This window comes from Aegilops tauschii, chromosome 1, assembly GCF_002575655.3.
Source record: "Aegilops tauschii subsp. strangulata cultivar AL8/78 chromosome 1, Aet v6.0, whole genome shotgun sequence".
In the NCBI taxonomy this organism is placed as follows: Eukaryota; Viridiplantae; Streptophyta; class Magnoliopsida; order Poales; family Poaceae; genus Aegilops; species Aegilops tauschii.
In genome coordinates this window covers 386,970,226-386,989,903 of record NC_053035.3, presented here as the reverse complement: position 1 = coordinate 386,989,903, position 19,678 = coordinate 386,970,226, and the positions used below count along the sequence as shown (strand labels likewise).

General features: G+C 47.1%; 1 protein-coding gene across 2 annotated transcripts; it reads right to left on the bottom strand.

The window, feature by feature from the left end:
• Positions 1–170: 170 nt before the first annotated feature.
• Positions 171–10,033, bottom strand: LOC109740321 (glycerol-3-phosphate 2-O-acyltransferase 6). Of its 2 annotated transcripts, XM_020299364.3 has the most exons (3): positions 9,235–10,033; positions 525–1,421; positions 171–413 (listed from the first exon to the last, which is right to left on the bottom strand). In XM_020299364.3, exons 1-2 carry the CDS (start codon positions 10,006–10,008, stop codon positions 540–542), a joined length of 1,656 nt encoding a protein of 551 aa, XP_020154953.2. In that variant the 5' UTR covers positions 10,009–10,033; the 3' UTR covers positions 171–413; positions 525–539. The 2 variants fall into 2 exon arrangements, with proteins under 2 accessions (XP_020154953.2, XP_045083819.1); XM_045227884.1 differs by having other exon boundaries at positions 171–1,421.
• Between the last annotated feature and the right edge of the window lie 9,645 nt (positions 10,034–19,678).

Here is a 19,678-nt window from a genome sequence, read left to right as displayed (position 1 = left end):
GCCTCCACCCACCCCCCCCCTCCCCACCCCCTCACCCTAAGATAGATGATGGGGCAGCCCTTCGGCCTCCCTCATGCAAACCTCTTTGCCATTCTCAAAATCGACTGACCACAAAAGCTAAAGTCAGTCGACTGACATTTAGCTATTGTGCCAAAAAAAAGAGGTCCAAGTGGATTGTCAAATTCCTGTGATCTTCATTTAAAAGTGAGATCAAATGATATCGAAGGAAAATGTCTTTGCTTCTCCTTTACTCCATTCATTTCAACCAAAAATGTAAATAATGCTACCGAAGGATTCAATCTACTTTTCCTAGCAACCGAATAGGCCCTAAAAGAAAGTAGCAACTAGCAAGACATCCACGACAAGTCAAACACACCATGGTAGCTTCGCGGCTCGGATCTTGCCAAGGTTTACTGTACAACATGAAACAGAAAATTAGAAAAATATTGTGCACATGACACCAATTGGAAACGATGAATGGCCATTATTAACACATAAGAAATTGAGAATGCATTCATATATACCCCTAGCTCAAGTGGTTACGTTGTTGGCTTCTCCAGGTCCGTCGTCGTTGGACGGCACGCGGCTCCGACGATCCGGTACATCTCCTCGCGCGTGATGCTCGTGCACTCGAACCCGAGCACCCGGGCCAGTAACTTCTGGATGTAGTTTGCCACCTCGACCGGCGACTTGCCATTGCCGCAGGTGAGCTCCCTTGGCAGCTGGTCGAGGAACGTGATCTCGTACGTCGGGCGCGGGTTCATGAAGAAGAAGTAGGGGTCCATGGTCTTCAGCCCGCGGACCGTCGAGCCGTGGAACATGCTCTCCTCGGTGGCGATGGCCACGGGCACGATGCGGTCCGTGAGCTCCGCGAAGAGCGCGCCGAACCGCAGCAGTAACGGCTGGCGGCAGGCCGTGCCCTCGGGGAACAAGACGAGGTCGCCCTCCTCGAGCAGCCGCCGGATGCGGGCCGCGTCCCCGTCGCGCTCCCCGGACAGCGCGACGGCCTTGACCGGCGACGTGTGCTCCGTCAGGATGCCGGAGGCGCTGTTGTGCGTGACGCGTGTCACCTTGCGGCCCAGCGCGACGGAGACCATGGTCGGGTCGAGAGCGGTGCGGTGGTTGCACACGAAGAGGACGCCCGGTCGGCCCTTCGTGGGCGGCGGCGGCGGGTTGCCGCGCACGGCGAGCTTGACGCCCATGAGCTTGTAGGCGTAGAAGGCGACGCGGTCGGGGAGGAGCGGCTTGACGTGCACGCGGAGGAGCGCCAGGGCGAAGCCGATCGGCAACCACAGGAAGGTGAGCAGCGCGTTGATGTCGGTCGGGGGCTGGACGAGGCGGCCGTCGTGGAGGATGACAGGGCCCTCCAGCTGGTTCTTTGGCACCGGGCTGTACTTGCTCCGAGTCACGATGTACCCTTCCTGCATGCATGGGGGCGTCATGGTTAAAAAAAGAGTCATATACAGTATGTCTCTAAAAAACTTTAGCCCGTATGCACATCATGTCATGGAAGGTCCAAGAGAATGTTGCATGCTCAATGCATGGGCAGCTCTGCCCCTGTATTTCTACAAATACATTGGACTATGCCACATCTTTTTTTTTCCTTCCGTGAGAGGCACGGTTTTGCTTCCGCGAGAGGCACGCCCGTGTCTTTCGGAAGCAGAAAAAAAAGAACGCATTTTCTTTTGTTTTCTTTCGCGAGATGCAGGATTTTGCTTCCGCAAGCGGCATGGATTTACTTCTACGAGAGGCACGGCCGTGTCTCTTGGAAATGGCTTTCGGAAAGGAAAAAAACATACTCTTGGTTCGGGTTTTTTGTCCGTTTTTTTCGTTTAAAAATGTTCTTCAAAACCCATCAACATGGGAGGTAGTTCTGAAGATCTCGACACGAGGAATCCAACGATGAAAACGGTTCGAGATTTGGACGCACGGTTTAAGAGATAAAACATTTTGAATAAACGGATCTACGCAAAAAAGAAAAGGTCCAGGTTGCGACAAGTGACACACTGCTTATTGCACCACTTGTCGCAATCTGGGGAGATGGAAGTGATCTTTGAAAAAAGTACTCCTCAATTAGTGTTTTCGGTGCTTTGTTAGTGTTTTTCAGCTTTTTGTTGGGCCATGTTTGCCTCTGTGTTGAGGGCTTCGAAGTTTATTTGTATCTTTTTACTGATGACTCTAGTTTTGTGTTTCGAGAGGATAGGACTAACCGAAAAAGTGTGCATTTTGGATCAGACAAACTGAACAATACATTTTTGTTATCTTTTTCTTTTATGCTCAGGAATGGTGTATCGATTTTGTTTTTCACGCTGCCCGCAATGACGCTAGCATACAGTTTATGCATATATGTAAGGGAGGAGTTTCAAACTTCAGCAACTCAGCAGTGCATTGTTTTTCTAAATTTTTCTTTTTTATTTGCTCAAATATAACTTGAACAAAAAATGGCTAAAAGGACATATTTTTGTCTCATGCAATGCAAACAAAGAGTGGGCCTTTTTCATTGTTTTCCCCTATGGGGTGGGGGTAGAAATGTACGAGTCAGAGTTGTGTTATTTTCCTTTTTATTTTTAATTTATTTGCTTTGATTTTTTGAACTTTTTTTAAGTTCAATTGTTTTCAATTCATAACTTTTTTTAATAAAATATCAATTTTTTTATTTTTTCCTTTTCCTTATTTATTATTTATTTTTCCTTTTCCTTCTTATTTATTTGTTTTAAATTCATTATTTTTAAATAGATTTAGCATTGTCTCATCTAATTCCTGATGTTTGACCAGTTCGTTTTAAATGTTGTACAAATCTTGATCGTAGGTTGTTTTGTCACGTACGTCCTATACTTCCATGTCTCATCGTAAGTCCAGTGTCCACTTGTTGGCCCGTTCGTGCATGTGTCTTTTGTTAGGTTGTCTTCATGAGACGACCTCGAGGGCCCATTTCTTTTTGGAATGTGTTGTACAAGTTGAAAATATGAGCTGGTCGTTGCCTCCTCAGTTCTATTCGTCACTGTCTCTCTTTCATTGCCCTTTGCCTTTGAGTAGAGCCGACGCGAGCAGGAAGGAGGGAGTCGACTGAGGGGTTTGATTTTTTTTTTCTCGCGACGAAAAAGATGGCAGTGAATGATGATGTGATGAGTGACCTCGGATCCATTTGTATCCCTTTTGCCCTATTTTCATCTTTGGATTTTGTGGTTTTTATTCATAGACCTTTTTTGTCCTAGTTCTAAATCCCCTCCCCCCCCCCCCCGCCCCCGACATGCAGCTGGGTCGCCTTTTGTGTCCCTGTTGCAAGTCCATACCTCGATACGCAACTCAATCCGATCCATTTTTATCCTAGTTGCAAGTCCACGCTGACATGCAACTCAGGAAAGCCTTTTTTGTTGTCCTGATTACAAGTCCACCCTCGGCACACAACCTTTTTTTGGTTAGGGATGGGAACCATCTTTGTCCCAGTTGTAACGCCATCCCCAACATGCAAGCGGATCCCTTTTTTTAGTAGCAACTTGCAAGTACACCCTCGATATGCAACTAGGAGGCCGACTCATTTTTTCCCCAGTTGCCACTTCACCCCCAACATGCAGTTTGGGGGTCCTAGTTGCAAGTTTACCCTCGACATGCAACTAGTGCCTCACCCATTTTTTGTCCAAGTTACAAGTCCATCCTTGACGTGCAACCCGGGGCCCTACCCTTTTTGTCCCAATTGCAAATCCACCTCCGACATGCAATTGGGGTGGCTTGCCATTTTTTGTCTCAGTAGCGACTCCACTCCCGACATGCAACTCGGGGCCCACCTTTTTTAATTGAAAGTCCACCGTCGATATACACCTAGACTCAAACTCCATTTTTGTCCTGTTGCAAGTCAACCCTCGACATGCAGTGGAGGGGGGCAACTCTTTTTGTCCCAGTTACAGCTTCACAGCCCCGACATGCAATTGGAGGGCACATTTTTTGTCCTAGTTGCTAATCCACCCTAGATACGCAATTGGGCCCTAACTATTTTTTTCTGAATTGCAGTTCCACCCTCGACAAGCAATTGGGGTTGGGTAGGTGGGGGCTAGCCATTTTTGTCCCCAGTTGCAACTCCACCTCTGACATGCAATTGAGGTGTTCGTTTTTTTTGTCCCAGTTGCAAGTCCATCCACGATACGCAACTGCTAACATATTTTGTCCCATTTGCAAGTCCACGGTCGACACGCAACTGGGTCCGACCAATTTGTCCCAGTTCCAACTGCACCCCGACATGCCATTGGTTGCCCTGCCTTTTTTTATCCAAATTGAGATACAAACTATATTAGAAAATCAAAATCATTCTCGCACTACAAACCAGGTCCGCCAAATACTTTTGGATATTTTGAGATAATTATGACCATCCAATTTAAAGTTTACAATAATTGTACAACCTTCAGCCAAAGTTGGATATAAATTTTTTAAATAAAATTGAAGAAATTCTGCCAATTCAATCTAGGCTCATACATACCCTAGGAAAGTTTGAGAATATTTTTGAACTCATCTGAAATTATGATTTTTTTTTAAATTTTGACTAAGTTTTAATAAGAAAATCAATTTTTTCAAAAAAAATAACCGACTTGGGTGGTTTAGTCATGAGAAAAACATTTAATTTTTTGTTAGTGTGAACATTTTCATACATGAAAAACTACTAAAAAGTTGACAATTCAGATTTTATGTGAATGCTTATATCAATGGAGCTATTCTTCTATTACAAGTAAACTGTTTGAATCTTTTTTGTGCCATAAAAAAACCTAAATAAACAGGTTCTTTGCTTGCGATTATACATATGTGTTTGCAATATTTTTAGTTGCCTTTTAGTGGTTTCCACCACATTTATTAGATAATAGTGTTCGAGATGAGACAACAATTTTTTGTTTGTACTAATCCTTTTTACTTCAAAAGTTATCGTACTACCAAATGTATATATTTTTTCATTCTTGAGACCCTTAAATACTTTACCAATTTTCAAGACTACTCATTTAACCGCATTGGTAAATATTAAAACACGTACTTATTCTATATTTTTGGTTGTCAATTGTGGAAGATACGTTGTGATTTAAAATTATATTTTCATTGGATTTTTTAATGAATATTTGGGACTAGAGTAATCCTTATCTAAATTTGTTTTGCTTCCAATTCTAACAAAGAAAATAGAGACATGTTCTCTACAAATAAATTTGTGTGACTTCAATGAATATAGTGTGTTTATTCATATGTGGTCGTGTTCGTTTTAGTAGTATATTCAAATATCTTACTCTAGGGCTTTTGAGAGTATAAATCCCATCAAATGTCGTTATAAGGGTTCCTATAAATGCAGCTTTGGTGCAACTAACAAGAGCGTTCTAGAATGGGTGTGGCTAGATCCCAGTCGACTAAAACTTAACCAAGTCTCAGTCGAGTGGCAGAATATATAAATGGAATGAAAGTTTTTTTTTAATATCGCATTCGCATGAATATCCATATAAGATCTCACGAATATAACATCGACCTAGACTTAGTTAAGTATCAGTGGACAGAGATTTAGTAATCCCGTTATGGAATATGTGATATGTCGACAAGTGTCAATCCTTGAGTTTCCTCATGTCTCACTCCCCGGCACATTTTGCAGTGTTTTGTTGCATTCTTAACACCCCCTAGTATGGTTTACTGTTATGTTTTCTAATTGCACTGGTAATCCTCTTTCATGGGATATAATGGGTCGAACTGCACCAGAGTTGCAACATCGGTCATGTCTGCTATCCCTTTTTTTGCGTTCCAATTGAGAGCTTTATTCAACGAAAGAGCTCCTAGCATCATCACCCATAAGGCTGGTGAGTAGGAAAGAGGGTCTAGATCCAGTCCAACTTTCGGTGACCAATAGTGTGCATGCATGTTTAGCACAAAGGTGGGCCAGTACATTGGTTGATCTGCTTACATGTTGAATAACAAAAGAAGAAAAAGAGGAAGCTAGCTCTCCAATTTCTAAAAGTAATGGTGCCACAATAGAAAGGCTATTGTGACGAGTGTTCCAGAGATTAACAATCACCAGGCAGTCTGTTTCCATTATCACTTGGGAGAAGTCACGTAGATTAGCAAAGATAACTGCATCACGCAGCGCCATAGTCTCCCCAATGAACGGATCTGATATCCCCGGATGGGGTTTACTCCAAGCACCCAACAAGGCATTTGTGGAGCGGGCTACACCTCCCGCGCCCACCTTATTGGAGTCCACATTCACAGCCGCATCTGTGTTTATCTTGACGATCCCCAGCTCTGGAGGTATGCACCCAAAACCCGGGAGTACCGATGCATGTGAGTCAGGCATATCTAGCAAAGCCAAATCCTCTCGAATTCTCTTCACCGAAGTAAAAGGGTCGAGCTGGTCATCATCATGAGTAACTCTATTCGGCGAGTGCCATACAGCCCACATTACGGAGATCATTTGAGCCCTTTGAACATCAGAGAACCTCCCATCACATATAATGTCACGAGACCATGTATCAGGGTGCAAGCGCGGCCTTCGAAGATCAAACAATGCAAAGGCTTGTTCCCAAAACAACTTGGCATGGGAGCAATGCACTAGGGCATGCATAAGATCCTCATCCATTGCATTACAGACATTAAATCTGCTGATTGCCTTTATATGTCGATGCCTCAAGGTACATTCATCTGGAAGAATTCCACGCACCACTCTCCACCAGAAAATACGAACCTTCGGCAAAACCTTGAGCTTCCATAGTGACTTCCACATCTGTTCTTCTGTCTGTGAGGATCCGGTAGCCGTCCCTTCGTCTAGAGCCGCAAGCTCCTTCTGAGTCACAAGAGCACGGTACGCCGATTTTACAGAATAGATGCCACTTCTTTCATGGGCCCAAGCAAGAAAATCATCACCACCCCCCGTCCGTAGCGGGATATTCAGTATAGAATCGACATCGGGGGCTGTGAACATGTCCCTAATCAAGTCCCGACGCCACGTCCAATTCTCTGGGTCGATGAGCTGATGAACTATCTTGAGGGTAGTCCCACCCGGTACCACCATGGGCGACAAAGAAGTGAGACCTGGAATCCATCTATCATGCCAAATTGAGATTGCTGTCCCGTCTCCCACCCTTTTGATCAGACCATCGCGGAGCGCCACCCTACCAGCCACTATCGCTTGCCATATGGCAGAGGAAGTCTTTGGCACCGTAGCCTCCATGAAATCACTGTCAGGAAAATACCGGCCCTTCATTACCCGGGCACAAAGCGACTCTGGGTTAGTAATGAACCTCCACCCGTGTTTGCCGAGCAGCGGCAAATTGAAAAGATTCAAGTCGGGAAAACCCATTCCACCGCGAGCTTTCGGAGTAGCGAGTTTATCCCATGCCACCCAATGAAGAGATCGACGATCCAGGGAACCACTCCACCAAAACTTTGCCATATTGGCCGTCAGACTTTTGCATACCTTTTTTGTTAGAAGGAAGCAACTCATACTGAAAATCAGGATTGCTTGAACAACCGACTTGATAAGTGATTCTCTCCCAGCACAAGCAAGGAGTCTCTCCGCCCACCCGTTCATTTTACTCCGAGATCTCTCGCCAATGTGGTCAAAAGTACCACTAGTGATCCTCCCTACAGCAGTTGGGAGTCCAAGATACTGCTCGCTGAACGCCTCCACTTGAATGCCCAACAGAATTTTCAACTCATGCCTTCTATCAGTTGGAGTGTTTGGCAAAAAGAAGACTGCACTTTTTTCTCTATTGACAGCCTGGCCGGAACATGAAGCATATATCATCAAGACTTCATTCAGCCGAACCACGCTCTCCTGTGTTGCACTGATGAAGATAAGACTATCATCGGCAAATAATAAGTGGCTCACCCATGGTACCCGAAAGGATACACGGATGCCTCTGTCTATATAAGGTGAACCATATGAATTCAATAGTGAAGTAAGGCCTTCTGCACACAATAGGAAGAGAAAAGGTGATACAGGATCTCCTTGATGCAAACCACAAGATGGTGTAAAGAACGGCAAAAGTTCCCCGTTAACTCTCACTGTGAACCTGACCGAAGAGACACACTTCATTGTTAAGTTCACAAAGTTGCCGCTGAACCCAAGCTTAGTCATAATAGCCTGTAAGTAATGCCATTCTACTCGATCATAGGCCTTCATCATGTCTAACTTGATAGCACAAGAATAATTCTTCCCCTTCTTTCTCCTTCTCATCGTGTGGACGCTCTCAAAGGACACCACAACATTATTAGTGATCAACCTGCCAGGGATAAAAGCACTTTGCTCCTCGCCAACCACAATGTCCATTAGCTCTTTCAAGTGATTAGTGATCATCTTAGCCCCAATCTGATAGGGAACCGGACACAAAGATATGGGTCGGTACTGAGCAATGCACTGAGGGTTACGTACCTTTGGTATAAGTGTGATCGAGGTATCATTAAACCCTGCAGGTAACTCACCCCCATTAAGAAAACCCAAAATTGCGGGTACTAGATCTCCTTGAATAATATTCCAATGCCTCTGAAAAAAAAACCCATGGTAAAACCATCGACACCCGGAGCCTTCGAAGGAGACATCTCAAAAAGGGCAGCACGGACCTCCTCCGGTTCATAGGGTTTATCCAACAACATATTCATTTCCCCCGTAACACGCTCGGCAACATACTGCAGCAACTCACTCATATCATTGTAACTTTGAGAGGAATACAAATTCTGATAGAATGACTGAACTTCCGCCATATCTTCGGCTTCAGATGCACAAAAGGATCCATCAGCACGACGAAGATTGGCTATTCTATTCAAACGTTTCCGATGCGCCGCTTGTGCATGATAGTAAGCTGTGTTGCGGTCACCTTTCCGCAGCCACGGCACTCCGGAACGCTGCCTCATCCAAACCTCCTCTTGCCTCAATGCTTCACGAAGTTTCAGCACTGTGGCTTTCTCTTCATCCGACGGGCCTCTGCCGACAGATTGTTTTCTCAATATCTCGAGCTTGGCCTGTAATTTCCTCACCTTCTTAGCAAGGCATCCAAACTCCTTCTCGAGCTTGGTCATGTCTGCTATCTAGGACGGCAAAATTTGCAGACTACGATCTAGATGGGGAAGCAATGTACTGTACTGCACTAATGTATTGGTGGTCAAATGTACGCCAACAAAAATCAGGGCTGACGGCCTACTTTCCGATAACTGTACACGCGAGAAATGTGTGTAGAGAAGGTTATCAATTAACGGAACATGGGGTGGTCGAGCACTTGAGCATACCTTGCAGATGGACATGAAGTCGAAGTCACTCTCCCTGTCCCCCATGCCGACGTCTGGCAGCGCATCGCCGAACTCCCTCATCACCGCCTGCCTCTTGTGCTCGCTGACGAGCACGCCGGGCTGCGCGACGAAGCCCGTCGCCCGCCCGGACCCGTCCACCTCCAGCTCCGTCCCGATGACCCTGTCGGCGCCGAGGAACGCCCGGGCGAACGGCTCCACCATCACCCGGGGGCTCGCGGTGACGATGCACCTCCTGCCGAACGAGCGGAACACCCGCCACCCCTCCGGGTGCACGTCGCCGGCGTAGAACCTCGGGAGCACCGACCGCGCCACCGCCTCGATGTCGCTCACCCTCAGGCCCGCCACGGCGATGTACACGAACGTGCGCACCGCCAGCGGCTCCGACACGGAGATGTAGGTGAGGTACACGAACGGCACGGACGCGAGGAGGGCGAGCGCGCGCAGGAGGCCGCCGGCCTCGAGCGCGATGAGGAGGTAGTAGGGGAACGCGCTCCGGGACAGGAGCAGCGTGCCGTCGAGGTCGGCGGCGACCGTCTGCCGGGACCGCCCTTCCGTGGCGCACTCCTCGATCGGCCTGAACCTCGGAGCCGCCATGCCGTTTCTCATGCACGAAGAGATCGATGGACGTCGAAGCTGTTTGCTTGAAATGTGAGTGGATAGTGGGAGGTTAACGAAGAAGAGTGGCAGCAAGCGCAGGGAATATATGATCGAGATGCCTTGCGCTCTGGGTTCTTCAATGATTTCAGCAGACATGCATGGTGTGTCCGGGCCGTTAACCCGTTAAATTGCAAAACCAGCACTTTTGCACTGTCGTTCTGATCATGGTATGCTAGCTCAGATGCGACGGCACACAATGTTAATCGTCAGACCATTCAGTACTTTGCATGAAGATCAATGTGGTACATTTGGACGTTGATTCAATTTCAACGGATACGAGCTGTAACCGTGGTAATAAATCTCGGTGAGCATGGAAATTCTTCACTGGCGACACACGATGCGGTGTCGACAGATCGCAAGCTTTTTATGGACAGGGGTCGCTCGTGTGGTTCGGAGATCGGAACAGATCTGTGGCCGGCTGGCAGGATTCAATACACAGTGGAGATGGTCCTACGAAAGCTTGATGCAGAGGCAAGGTTGGAAGATGCATGTGATGAAGGCCCCCTTTTGTGGTGATGCACTTCACTGCTTGCCAAGTGGTCTACTCGGCTATTATCCCTCTACTGGTGCATGATGTAACTATTCTGGAATCGTAACAAAGTGGGCCGATTACTGTACTGTAAGAAAATCTAGTCGGCTAATCGTGTACCAATCTGTCGGAAATTGATAAACTTATGGAGGAAAATTGGATTTACAGGGTGATGTGTCCTCTTCCCCGCTCAGAGCATCTCTAGCAGACCCCGCAAAATAACCGTCAAAATGCGGGTCGGCGTGGAAAATCCCGCCCGAACAGACCCCGCAAACGCGGCCAGCCCGCAAAATTTTTTGAGGGGCGCGGCAAAAATTTGACCCCAACCCGCGAATACGCGGGTTTGCCCCCCGGCCCGTCGGTGCCCTGCATATAGCGGAAGCGGTTGGTGGGGAGGACATTTCAGCCCGCGCTTTTCCCCACCAACCACCTCCGCTCTCCACCTCGCCCCGCTGCCGGGCTGCCGCCCAAGATTCCGCCGAAAGTAGCCGGCGGGAGCACGCCAAAAGGCCGCCACACGCACGAGGTTGCCCTCCCCCCCTCCTGCATCGGCGGGCTGAAAAGTTGCGGATCTGCGGCCCCTCATCGCGGGCGGCCGGATTTGGCTTTTCCGGCCGCCGGTGGCTGCGCCAAGCGATGGAATGGTCGGGGAGCATCTCGCGCAGCCCCGGCAAATTCGCATCGCCGCATGCAGGTACGGATTCGTCCTCTCGCCGCCGTCGACGGTTTGCGGGCATGGATTCGGCCGGCCGTCCACCGGGCTCGGCGCTCGCCCAGCGGCTCTGTGGCTCGCCGATGCCGCTCATACAGTGCGACGACTGCACGCAGACAGTGCTGCGGCTAACTTCGGGCACGCTGAAGCACCCCGGATGGGTGTTCTTCAAATGCGAAAACGACGGGGTACGTGCTGTTTTTATTCGGCTCATTTTGATAGCTCATTCTGTGGTTCAATTGCGGTAGCTCATTTCGAACATCATCATGTGTGTAGGAAGATGGATGCTTATTTTGGTTTTGGGAAGGCGAATACATTGATTTATTGATAGAAAGAAACTTAATAGACGTTCGTGCACTCCTTAGTAGAATTGAAGGCAGTGATGCGGCTGCATGTGCAACTAGAGGGGAAGCAACGTCTACTTCTTTTGAACCAAAGATGAAGAAAGAAGAATGCAAAATCAAGTATCCACAGATCAACAATGAAAGCATGAAGAAGATATTGGTCCAACTAGTGGGAGCAGTTATGGAAGTTGGAAATCTTCTAAAATGCATACTTGTGGTTCTTGTTTTCTTTGGTCTTGCTATTCTAGCAAAGATTTGGTGATCTCTTATGTATCCAATGTTGAAAAAGCAAAAAATGCATTATGTTGGGTCAAATTGAGGTGTAAATTTAGGTTTTCCGGGCCGGGGGGAGCGGCGCTAGACCAGACCCAACAAAGCCGACCCGTAAAAGAGTATATTCCGTGAATATCCTTTTTTATGGGTCTGATTTGCGGGGTCTGCCTCTGCGGCCGTCCGCGCCGGGCCACAAAATCGCTTTTCCGCGAACTGCAAACGCGTTCTGCGGGCCGGCGGGATGTGGGGTCTGCTAGAGACGCTCTAATCTCCTCTCATGTAGATGCAGTGCTCATGGGAGAACTGAACCGTCCTTCGGTTTCCGTCAGACTAGTCCATTAAGTCATTTTTTTGAAAACGATTCAGATTTATTATAAAGATATACCAGAAGTACCAAGCACCTTGAGCACAATAAAAATTATGTTGATATCTCTAGACCATCGAACGACCACCGCAGCCGCCAAAATGGAGGGGGGAGTTGATATTCATACACGGCATCCATAGAGTAGCCTTGATCAAAAGTCAAGCAAAGTCTCCTCTCTTTGTCCCTCCTCCAAGAAAAGGCGGCTAGGGTTTCTGCCTCTCGTCGGCAGCGCCGCCGATCTCCCACGTCTCCTGTGGCCTTAGGGCCATGGGTGCAGGGTGGATCCCGCCCCTTGCCGGCGGGAGGGCTCCGTTTTCATGTGCTTCTTCAAGTTTTGTTAGGGTTTGTGTCCTGCTCAAGAAGACGAGACGACGGCGGCTTCTTGAAGATGGAATAAGGTTCTCCCCGCCTAGCCCCCGTCCCAATGGTGTGTCTAGCATCATTAGAGGGCGTGTGGAGGTGTGTCTCCGGCGGATCTCGCGATATTTAGTCGGTGGTTGTCTTTGGTGGATCTGCTCGGATCCGATCTTTGTTCGTCTTTGTTCATGTGTCTTCAGGTTGGATCCTTCGGATCTAAAATTCTCTTCATCGGCGGCGGTTGCTGTTCTGGGGCGTTGGTCCTATGGGACCTTAGCACAACGACTTCCCGACTGTCTATTACAACAAGTTGTGCCCGGCTCCGGCGAGGGAGGGCGATGACGGCAGCGCGCCTTCGGCTCGCTTCAGTGCTTGTAGTCGTCGCTAGGTGGTCTATGAATCTGGATGTAATTTTTATTATTTCCAGTGTTCGTTGTACTGCCATGATTGAAGATGAATAGATCGACAGTTTCCCGCAAAAAAAAACCAAGTTCAAGCCAATAGGAAGGCCCATGAAGAAAGAAGTCCGTTCAAGTGAAGAGAGTGGGGCTAGTGCACAATGTAACATACATCACATCTTCATCCTTCCACAGAGTAACCTTGATTTTTTGTAGTATAAGCCTCCAAGGGGTAGAAGCTCATTCATCTCTAATTTGAATAGAACTGATGGGGAAGAATATACATAGCCTGGTGTAATTTTTTAAATTTCTGGTGTTAATTGTGCTACCCGGCAGTTGAAAATACTTCCTCTATAAAGTAATATAAGACTTTTTAGATCACTAAAGTCTTATAGAGGGAGTAGATAGGAAATTTTTCCTAAAGAAAAAGAAGGATAAGAAGATAGTTCCAAGACCCATTTGGCGAACCCTAGTCACATATCTAGGTAGTCCCGTACAACTCGAACTAACGTCAAGGAAGAGGAATTTGGAGTCCCTCTCAAGGAGTCCCGTGCGCCTCGATTTGATGATGGGTCACGATCCATCAAGGTGACCGAATCTATTGAAAATGTTGAAATGGCAATATTGTCGATGTATGATGACCTTCTCTATATGGCCACCGTACACACCTCTACCACTAATTTTGGGTTGCAACCTGTTGGGGAACGTAGCATGCAATTTCATTAAAATTCCTACGCTCAAGCAAGATCTATTTAGGAGATGCATAGCAACGAGAGGGGGAGAGTGTATCCACGTACCCTCGTAGATCGAAAGCGGAAGCGTTAGGTTAACACGGTTGATGTAGTCGAACGTCTTCATGATCCAACCGATCCAAGTACCGAACGTACGGCACCTCCGAGTTCAGCACACGTTCAGCTCGATGATGTCTCTCGAACTCTTGATCCAGCAGAGGGTCGAGGGAGAGTTCCGTCAGCACGACGGCCTAGTGACGGTGATGGTGATGTGATCTGCGCAGGGCTTCGCCTAAGCACTACGATGCTATGACCGGAGGAGTAAACTGTGGAGGGGGGCACCGCACACGGCTAAGAGAACAATTGATGTGCCTTTGGGGTGCCCCCCGCCCCCGTATATAAAGGAGGGGAGGAGGAGGTGGCTGGCCCTAGGGGTGGCGTGCCATGGGGGGAGTCCTACTAGGACTCCACTCCTAGTAGGATTTGCCCCCCTTCCTTTCAACGGAGAGGGGAAAGGGGAAAGAGGGGAGTGGGAGAAGGAAAGGGGGGCTGCGCCCCCACCCCTTGTCCAATTCGGATTGGGCAGGGGGGAGGCGCGCGCCACTTCTTGTGGCCTGCCTCCCTCTCTCCACTATGGCCCATGAGGCCCATTAACTTTCCCGGGGGGTTCCGGTAACCTCCCTGTACTCCAAAAATCTCCGAACCTCTTCGGAACCATTCTAGTGTCCGTATATAACCTTCCAATATATCAATCTTTACCTCTCGACCATTTCGAGACTCCTCGTCATGTCCGTTATCTCATCCGGGACTCCAAACAAACTTCGATCACACAAACACACAACTCATAATACAAATCGTCATCGAACGTTAAGCGTGCGGACCCTACGGGTTCGAGAACTATGTAGACATGACCGAGATACATCTCGGGTCAATAACCAATAGCAGAACCTGGATGCTCATATTGGTTCCTACATATTCTATGAAGATCTTTATCGATCAAACCGCATAACAACATACGCCATTCCCTTTGTCATCGGTGTGTTACTTGCCCGAGATTCGATCGTCAGTATCATCATACCTAGTTCAATCTCGTTACCGGCAAGTCTCTTTACTCGTTCCGTAATGCATCATCCCGTAACTAACTCATTAGTCACATTGCTTTGAAGGCTTATAGTGATGTGCATTACCGAGAGGGCCCAGAGATACCTCTCCGATACTCGGAGTGACAAATCCTAATCTTGATCTATGCCAACCCAAAAAACACCTTCGGAGACACCTGTAGAGCATCTTTATAATCACCCAGTTACGTTGTGACGTTTGATAGCACACAAGGTGTTCCTCCGGTATTCGGGAGTTGCATAATCTCATAGTCAGAGGAATATGTATAAGTCATGAAGAAAGCAATAGGAATAAAACTTAACTATCATTATGCTAAGCTACCGAATGGGTCTTGTCCATCACATCATTCTCTAATGATGTGATCCCGTTCATCAAATGACAACACATGTCTATGCTCAGGAAACATAACCATCTTTGGTCAACGAGTTAGTCAAGTAGAGGCATACTAGGGACACTCTATTTTGTCTATGTATTCACACATGTACTAAGTTTCCGGTTAATACAATTCTAGCATGAATAATAAACATTTATCATGATATAAGGAAATGTAAATAACAACTTTATTATTGCCTCTAGGGCATATTTCCTTCAGTCTCCCACTTGCACTAGAGTCAATAATCTAGATTACACAGTAATGATTCTAACACCCATGGAGTCTTTGTGCTGATCATGTTTTGCTCGTGGAAGAGGCTTAGTCAATGGGTCTGCAACATTCAGATCCGTATGTATTTTGCAAATCTCGATGTCTCCCTCCTTGACTTGATCGCGGATGGAATTGAAGCGTCTCTTGATGTGTTTGGTTCTCTTGTGAAATTTGGATTCCATTGCCAAGGCAATTGCTCCAGTATTGTCACAAAAGATTTTCATTGGACCCGATGAACTAGGTATTACACCTAGATCAGATATGAACTCCTTCATCCAGACTCCTTCATTTGCTGCTTCCGAAGTAGCTATGTACTCCGCTTCACACGTAGATCCTGCCACCACGCTCTGCTTGGAACTGCACCAACTGACAACTCCACCATTCAATATAAATACCTATCCGGTTTGTGACTTAGAGTCATCCGGATCAGTGTCAAAGCTTGCATCGACGTAACCATTTACGACAAGCTCTTTGTCACCTCCATAAACGAGAAACATATCCTTAGTCCTTTTCAGGTATTTCAGGATGTTCTTGACCGCTGTCCAGTGATCCACTCCTGGATTACTTTGGTACCTCCCTGCTAAACTTATAGCAAGGCATACATCAGGTCTGGTACACAACATTGCATACATGATAGTGTTGGAAATATGCCCTAGAGGCAATAATAAAATGATCATTATTGTATTTCCTTGTTCATGATAATTGTCTATTGTTCATGCTATAATTATATTAACTGGAAACCGTAATACATGTGTGAATACATAGACCACAACATGTCCCTAGTAAGCCTCTAGTTGACTAGCTCGTTGATCAATAGATGGTTATGGTTTCCTGACCATGGACATTGAATGTCATTGATAACGGGATCACATCATTAGGAGAATGATGTGATGGACAAGACCCAATCCTAAGCATAGCACAAGATCGTGTAGTTCGTTTGCTAAGAGCTTTTCTAATGTCAAGTATCATTTCCTTAAACAATGAGATTGTGAAACTCCCGGATACCGTAGGAATGCTTTGGGTGTACCAAACGTCACAACGTAATTGGGTGACTATAAAGGTGCACTACAGGTAGCTCCGAAAGTATGTGTTGAGTTGGCACGAATCGAGACTGGGATTTGTCACTCCGTATGACGGAGAGGTATATCTGGGCCCACTCGGTAATGCATCATCATAATGAGCTCAGTGTGACTAATGAGTTAGCCACGGGATCATGCGTTACGGAACGAGTAAAGAGACTTGCCGGTAACGAGATTGAACAAGGTATAGGGATACCGACGATCGAATCTCGGGCAAGTAACATACCGATAGACAAAGGGAATTGTATACGGGATTGACTGAATCCTCGACATCGTGGTTCATCCGATGAGATCATTGTGGAACATGTGGGAGCCAATATGGGTATCCAGATCCCGCTATTGGTTATTGGCTGGAGAGGTGTCTCGGTCATGTCTGCATGGTTCCCGAACCCGTAGGGTCTACACACTTAAGGTTCGGTGACGCTAGAGTTGTTATGGGAAATAGTATGTGGTTACCGAAGGTTGTTCGGAGTCCCGGATGAGATCCTGGATGTGACGAGGAACTCTGGAGTGGTCCGGAGGTGAAGATCGATATATTGACGAAGGGTATTGGAGTCCGGAATTGTTCTGGGAGTACCGGGTGACGACCAGCGTGACCGAAAGGTGTTTCGGAGGCCCCGACAAGCGTTGGGGGGCCTTATGGGCCAAGGGGAGGGGGCACACCAGCCCACTAAGGGGTTGTGCGCCCCTCCCACCCCCTCTCACGTAACCTGGAGAGGTGGGGGCGCCTCCCCTAGGGCAGCCGCCCCTTCCGGCTTGGGGGGCAAGTTTCCTAGGGGTGGGGGCGCCCAAACCCATCTAGGGTTTCCCCTGTGGCCGCCGCCCCTCCCCTAGGGCGCCTCCTCCACCCCCTTCCCCCTATATATAGTGAGGGAGAGAGAGGGCAGCCGCACCCTTCCCCTGGCGCAGCCCTCTCCTCCTCGAACTCTTCCTTCTCCTCCGTAGAGCTTGGCGAAGCCCTGCAGGAATACCACAAGCTCCACCACCACGCCGTCGTGCTGTCGGAGTCCCCCCTCAACTTCTCCTCTCCCCTTGCTGGATCCAGAAGGAGGAGACGTCCCCGGGCTGTACGTGTGTTGAACGCGGAGGCGCCGTCCGTCCGGCGCTAGATCGGATCTTCCGCGATTTGAATCGCCGCGAGTACGACTCCATCAACCACGTTCTTGTAACGCTTCCGCTTAGCGATCTTCAAGGGTATGAAGATGCACTCCCTCTCTCTCGTTGCTAGCATCTCCTAGATTGATCTTGGTGACACGTAGGGAAATTTTGAATTATTGCTACGTTACCCAAAAGTTCCATCATGAGCTAGGTCTATGCGTAGATTCTATGCACGAGTAGAACACAAAGTAGTTGTGGGCGATGATTTGTTCAATTTGCTTGCCGTTACTAGTCTTATCTTGATTCGGCGGCATTGTGGGATGAAGTGGCCCGGACCGACCTTACACGTACACTTACGTGAGACAGGTTCCACCGACTGACATGCACTTGATGCATAAGGTGGCTACCGGGTGTCTGTCTCTCCCACTTTAGTCGGATCGGATTCGATGAAGAGGGTCCTTATGAAGGATAAATAGAAATTGGCATATCACCGTTGTGGCTTTTGCGTAGGTAAGAAACGTTCTTGCTAGAAACCCATAGCAGCCACGTAAAACATGCAAAAAAATTAGAGGACGTCTAACTTGTTTTTGCAGGGTATGCTATGTGATGTGATATGGCCAAAAGGATGCGGTGAATTATATATATATATATATATATGTGATGTGTGAGATTGATCATGTTCTTGTAATAGGAATCACGACTTGCATGTCGATGAGTATGACAACCGGCAGGAGCCATATGAGTTGTCTTAATTTATTGTATGACATGCGTGTCAATGTAAAACGCCATGTAATTACTTTACTTTATTGCTAACCGTTAGCCATAGTAGTAGAAGTAATAGTTGGCTAGACAACTTCACGAAGACACGATGATGGAGATCATGGTGTCATGCCGGTGACGAAGGTGATCATGCCGCGCCTCGAAGATGGAGATAAAGGCGCAATATGATATTGGCCATATCATGTCACTTTATGATTTGCATGTGATGTTTATCATGTTTACATCTTATTTGCTTAGAACGACGGTAGCATAAATAAGATGATCCCTCACTCAAATTTCAACAGATGTGTTCCCCCTAACTGTGCACCGTTGCGAAGGTTCGTTGTTTCGAAGCACCACGTGATGATCGGGTGTGATAGATTCTAACGTTCGCATACAATGGGTGTAAGCCAGATTTACACATGCGAAACACTTAGGTTGACGTGACGAGCCTAGCATGTACAGACATGGCCTCAGAACACAAGAGACCGAAAGGTCGAACATGAGTCGTATAGTAGATACGATCAACATGAAGATGTTCACCGATGATGACTAGTCCGTCTCACGTGATGATCGGACACGGCCTAGTTGACTCGGATCATGTATCACTTAGATGACTAGAGGGATGTCTATCTAAGTGGGAGTTCATTAAATAATCAGATGAACTTAATTATCATGAACATAGTCAAAAGGTCTTTGCAAATTATGTCATAGCTTATGCTTTAGTTCTACTGTTTAAGATATGTTCCTAGAGAAAATTTAGTTGAAAGTTGATAGTAGAAATTATGCGGACTGGGTCCGTCAACTGAGGATTATCCTCATTGCTGTGCAGAAGGCTTATGTCCTTAATGCACCGCTCGGTGTGCTAAACCTCGAGCGTCGTATGTAGATGTTGCGAAACATCTGACATACACGTTTTGATGACTATGGGATAGTTCAATGCATAATGCTAACGGTTTAGAATTGTGGCACCAAAGACGGTTTTGAAACGTCGCAGAACATATGAGATGTTCCAAAGACTGAAATTTGGATTTCAGACTAGTGCCCACGTCAAGAGGTATGAGACCTGTGACAAGTTTCTTAAGCCTGCAAACTAAGGGAGAAAAGCTCAATCGTTGAGCATGTGCTCAGATTGTCTGAGTACTTCAATTGCTTGAATCGAGTGGGAGTTAATCTTCCAGATGAGATAGTGATGGTTCTCCATAGTCACTGCCACCAAGCTATTAGAGCTTCGTGATGAACTATAACATATCAGGGATAGACATGATGATCCTTGAGCAACTCGCGATGTTTGACACCGCGAAAGTAGAAATCAAGTAGGAGCATCAATTGTTGATGGTTAGTAAAACCACTAGTTTCA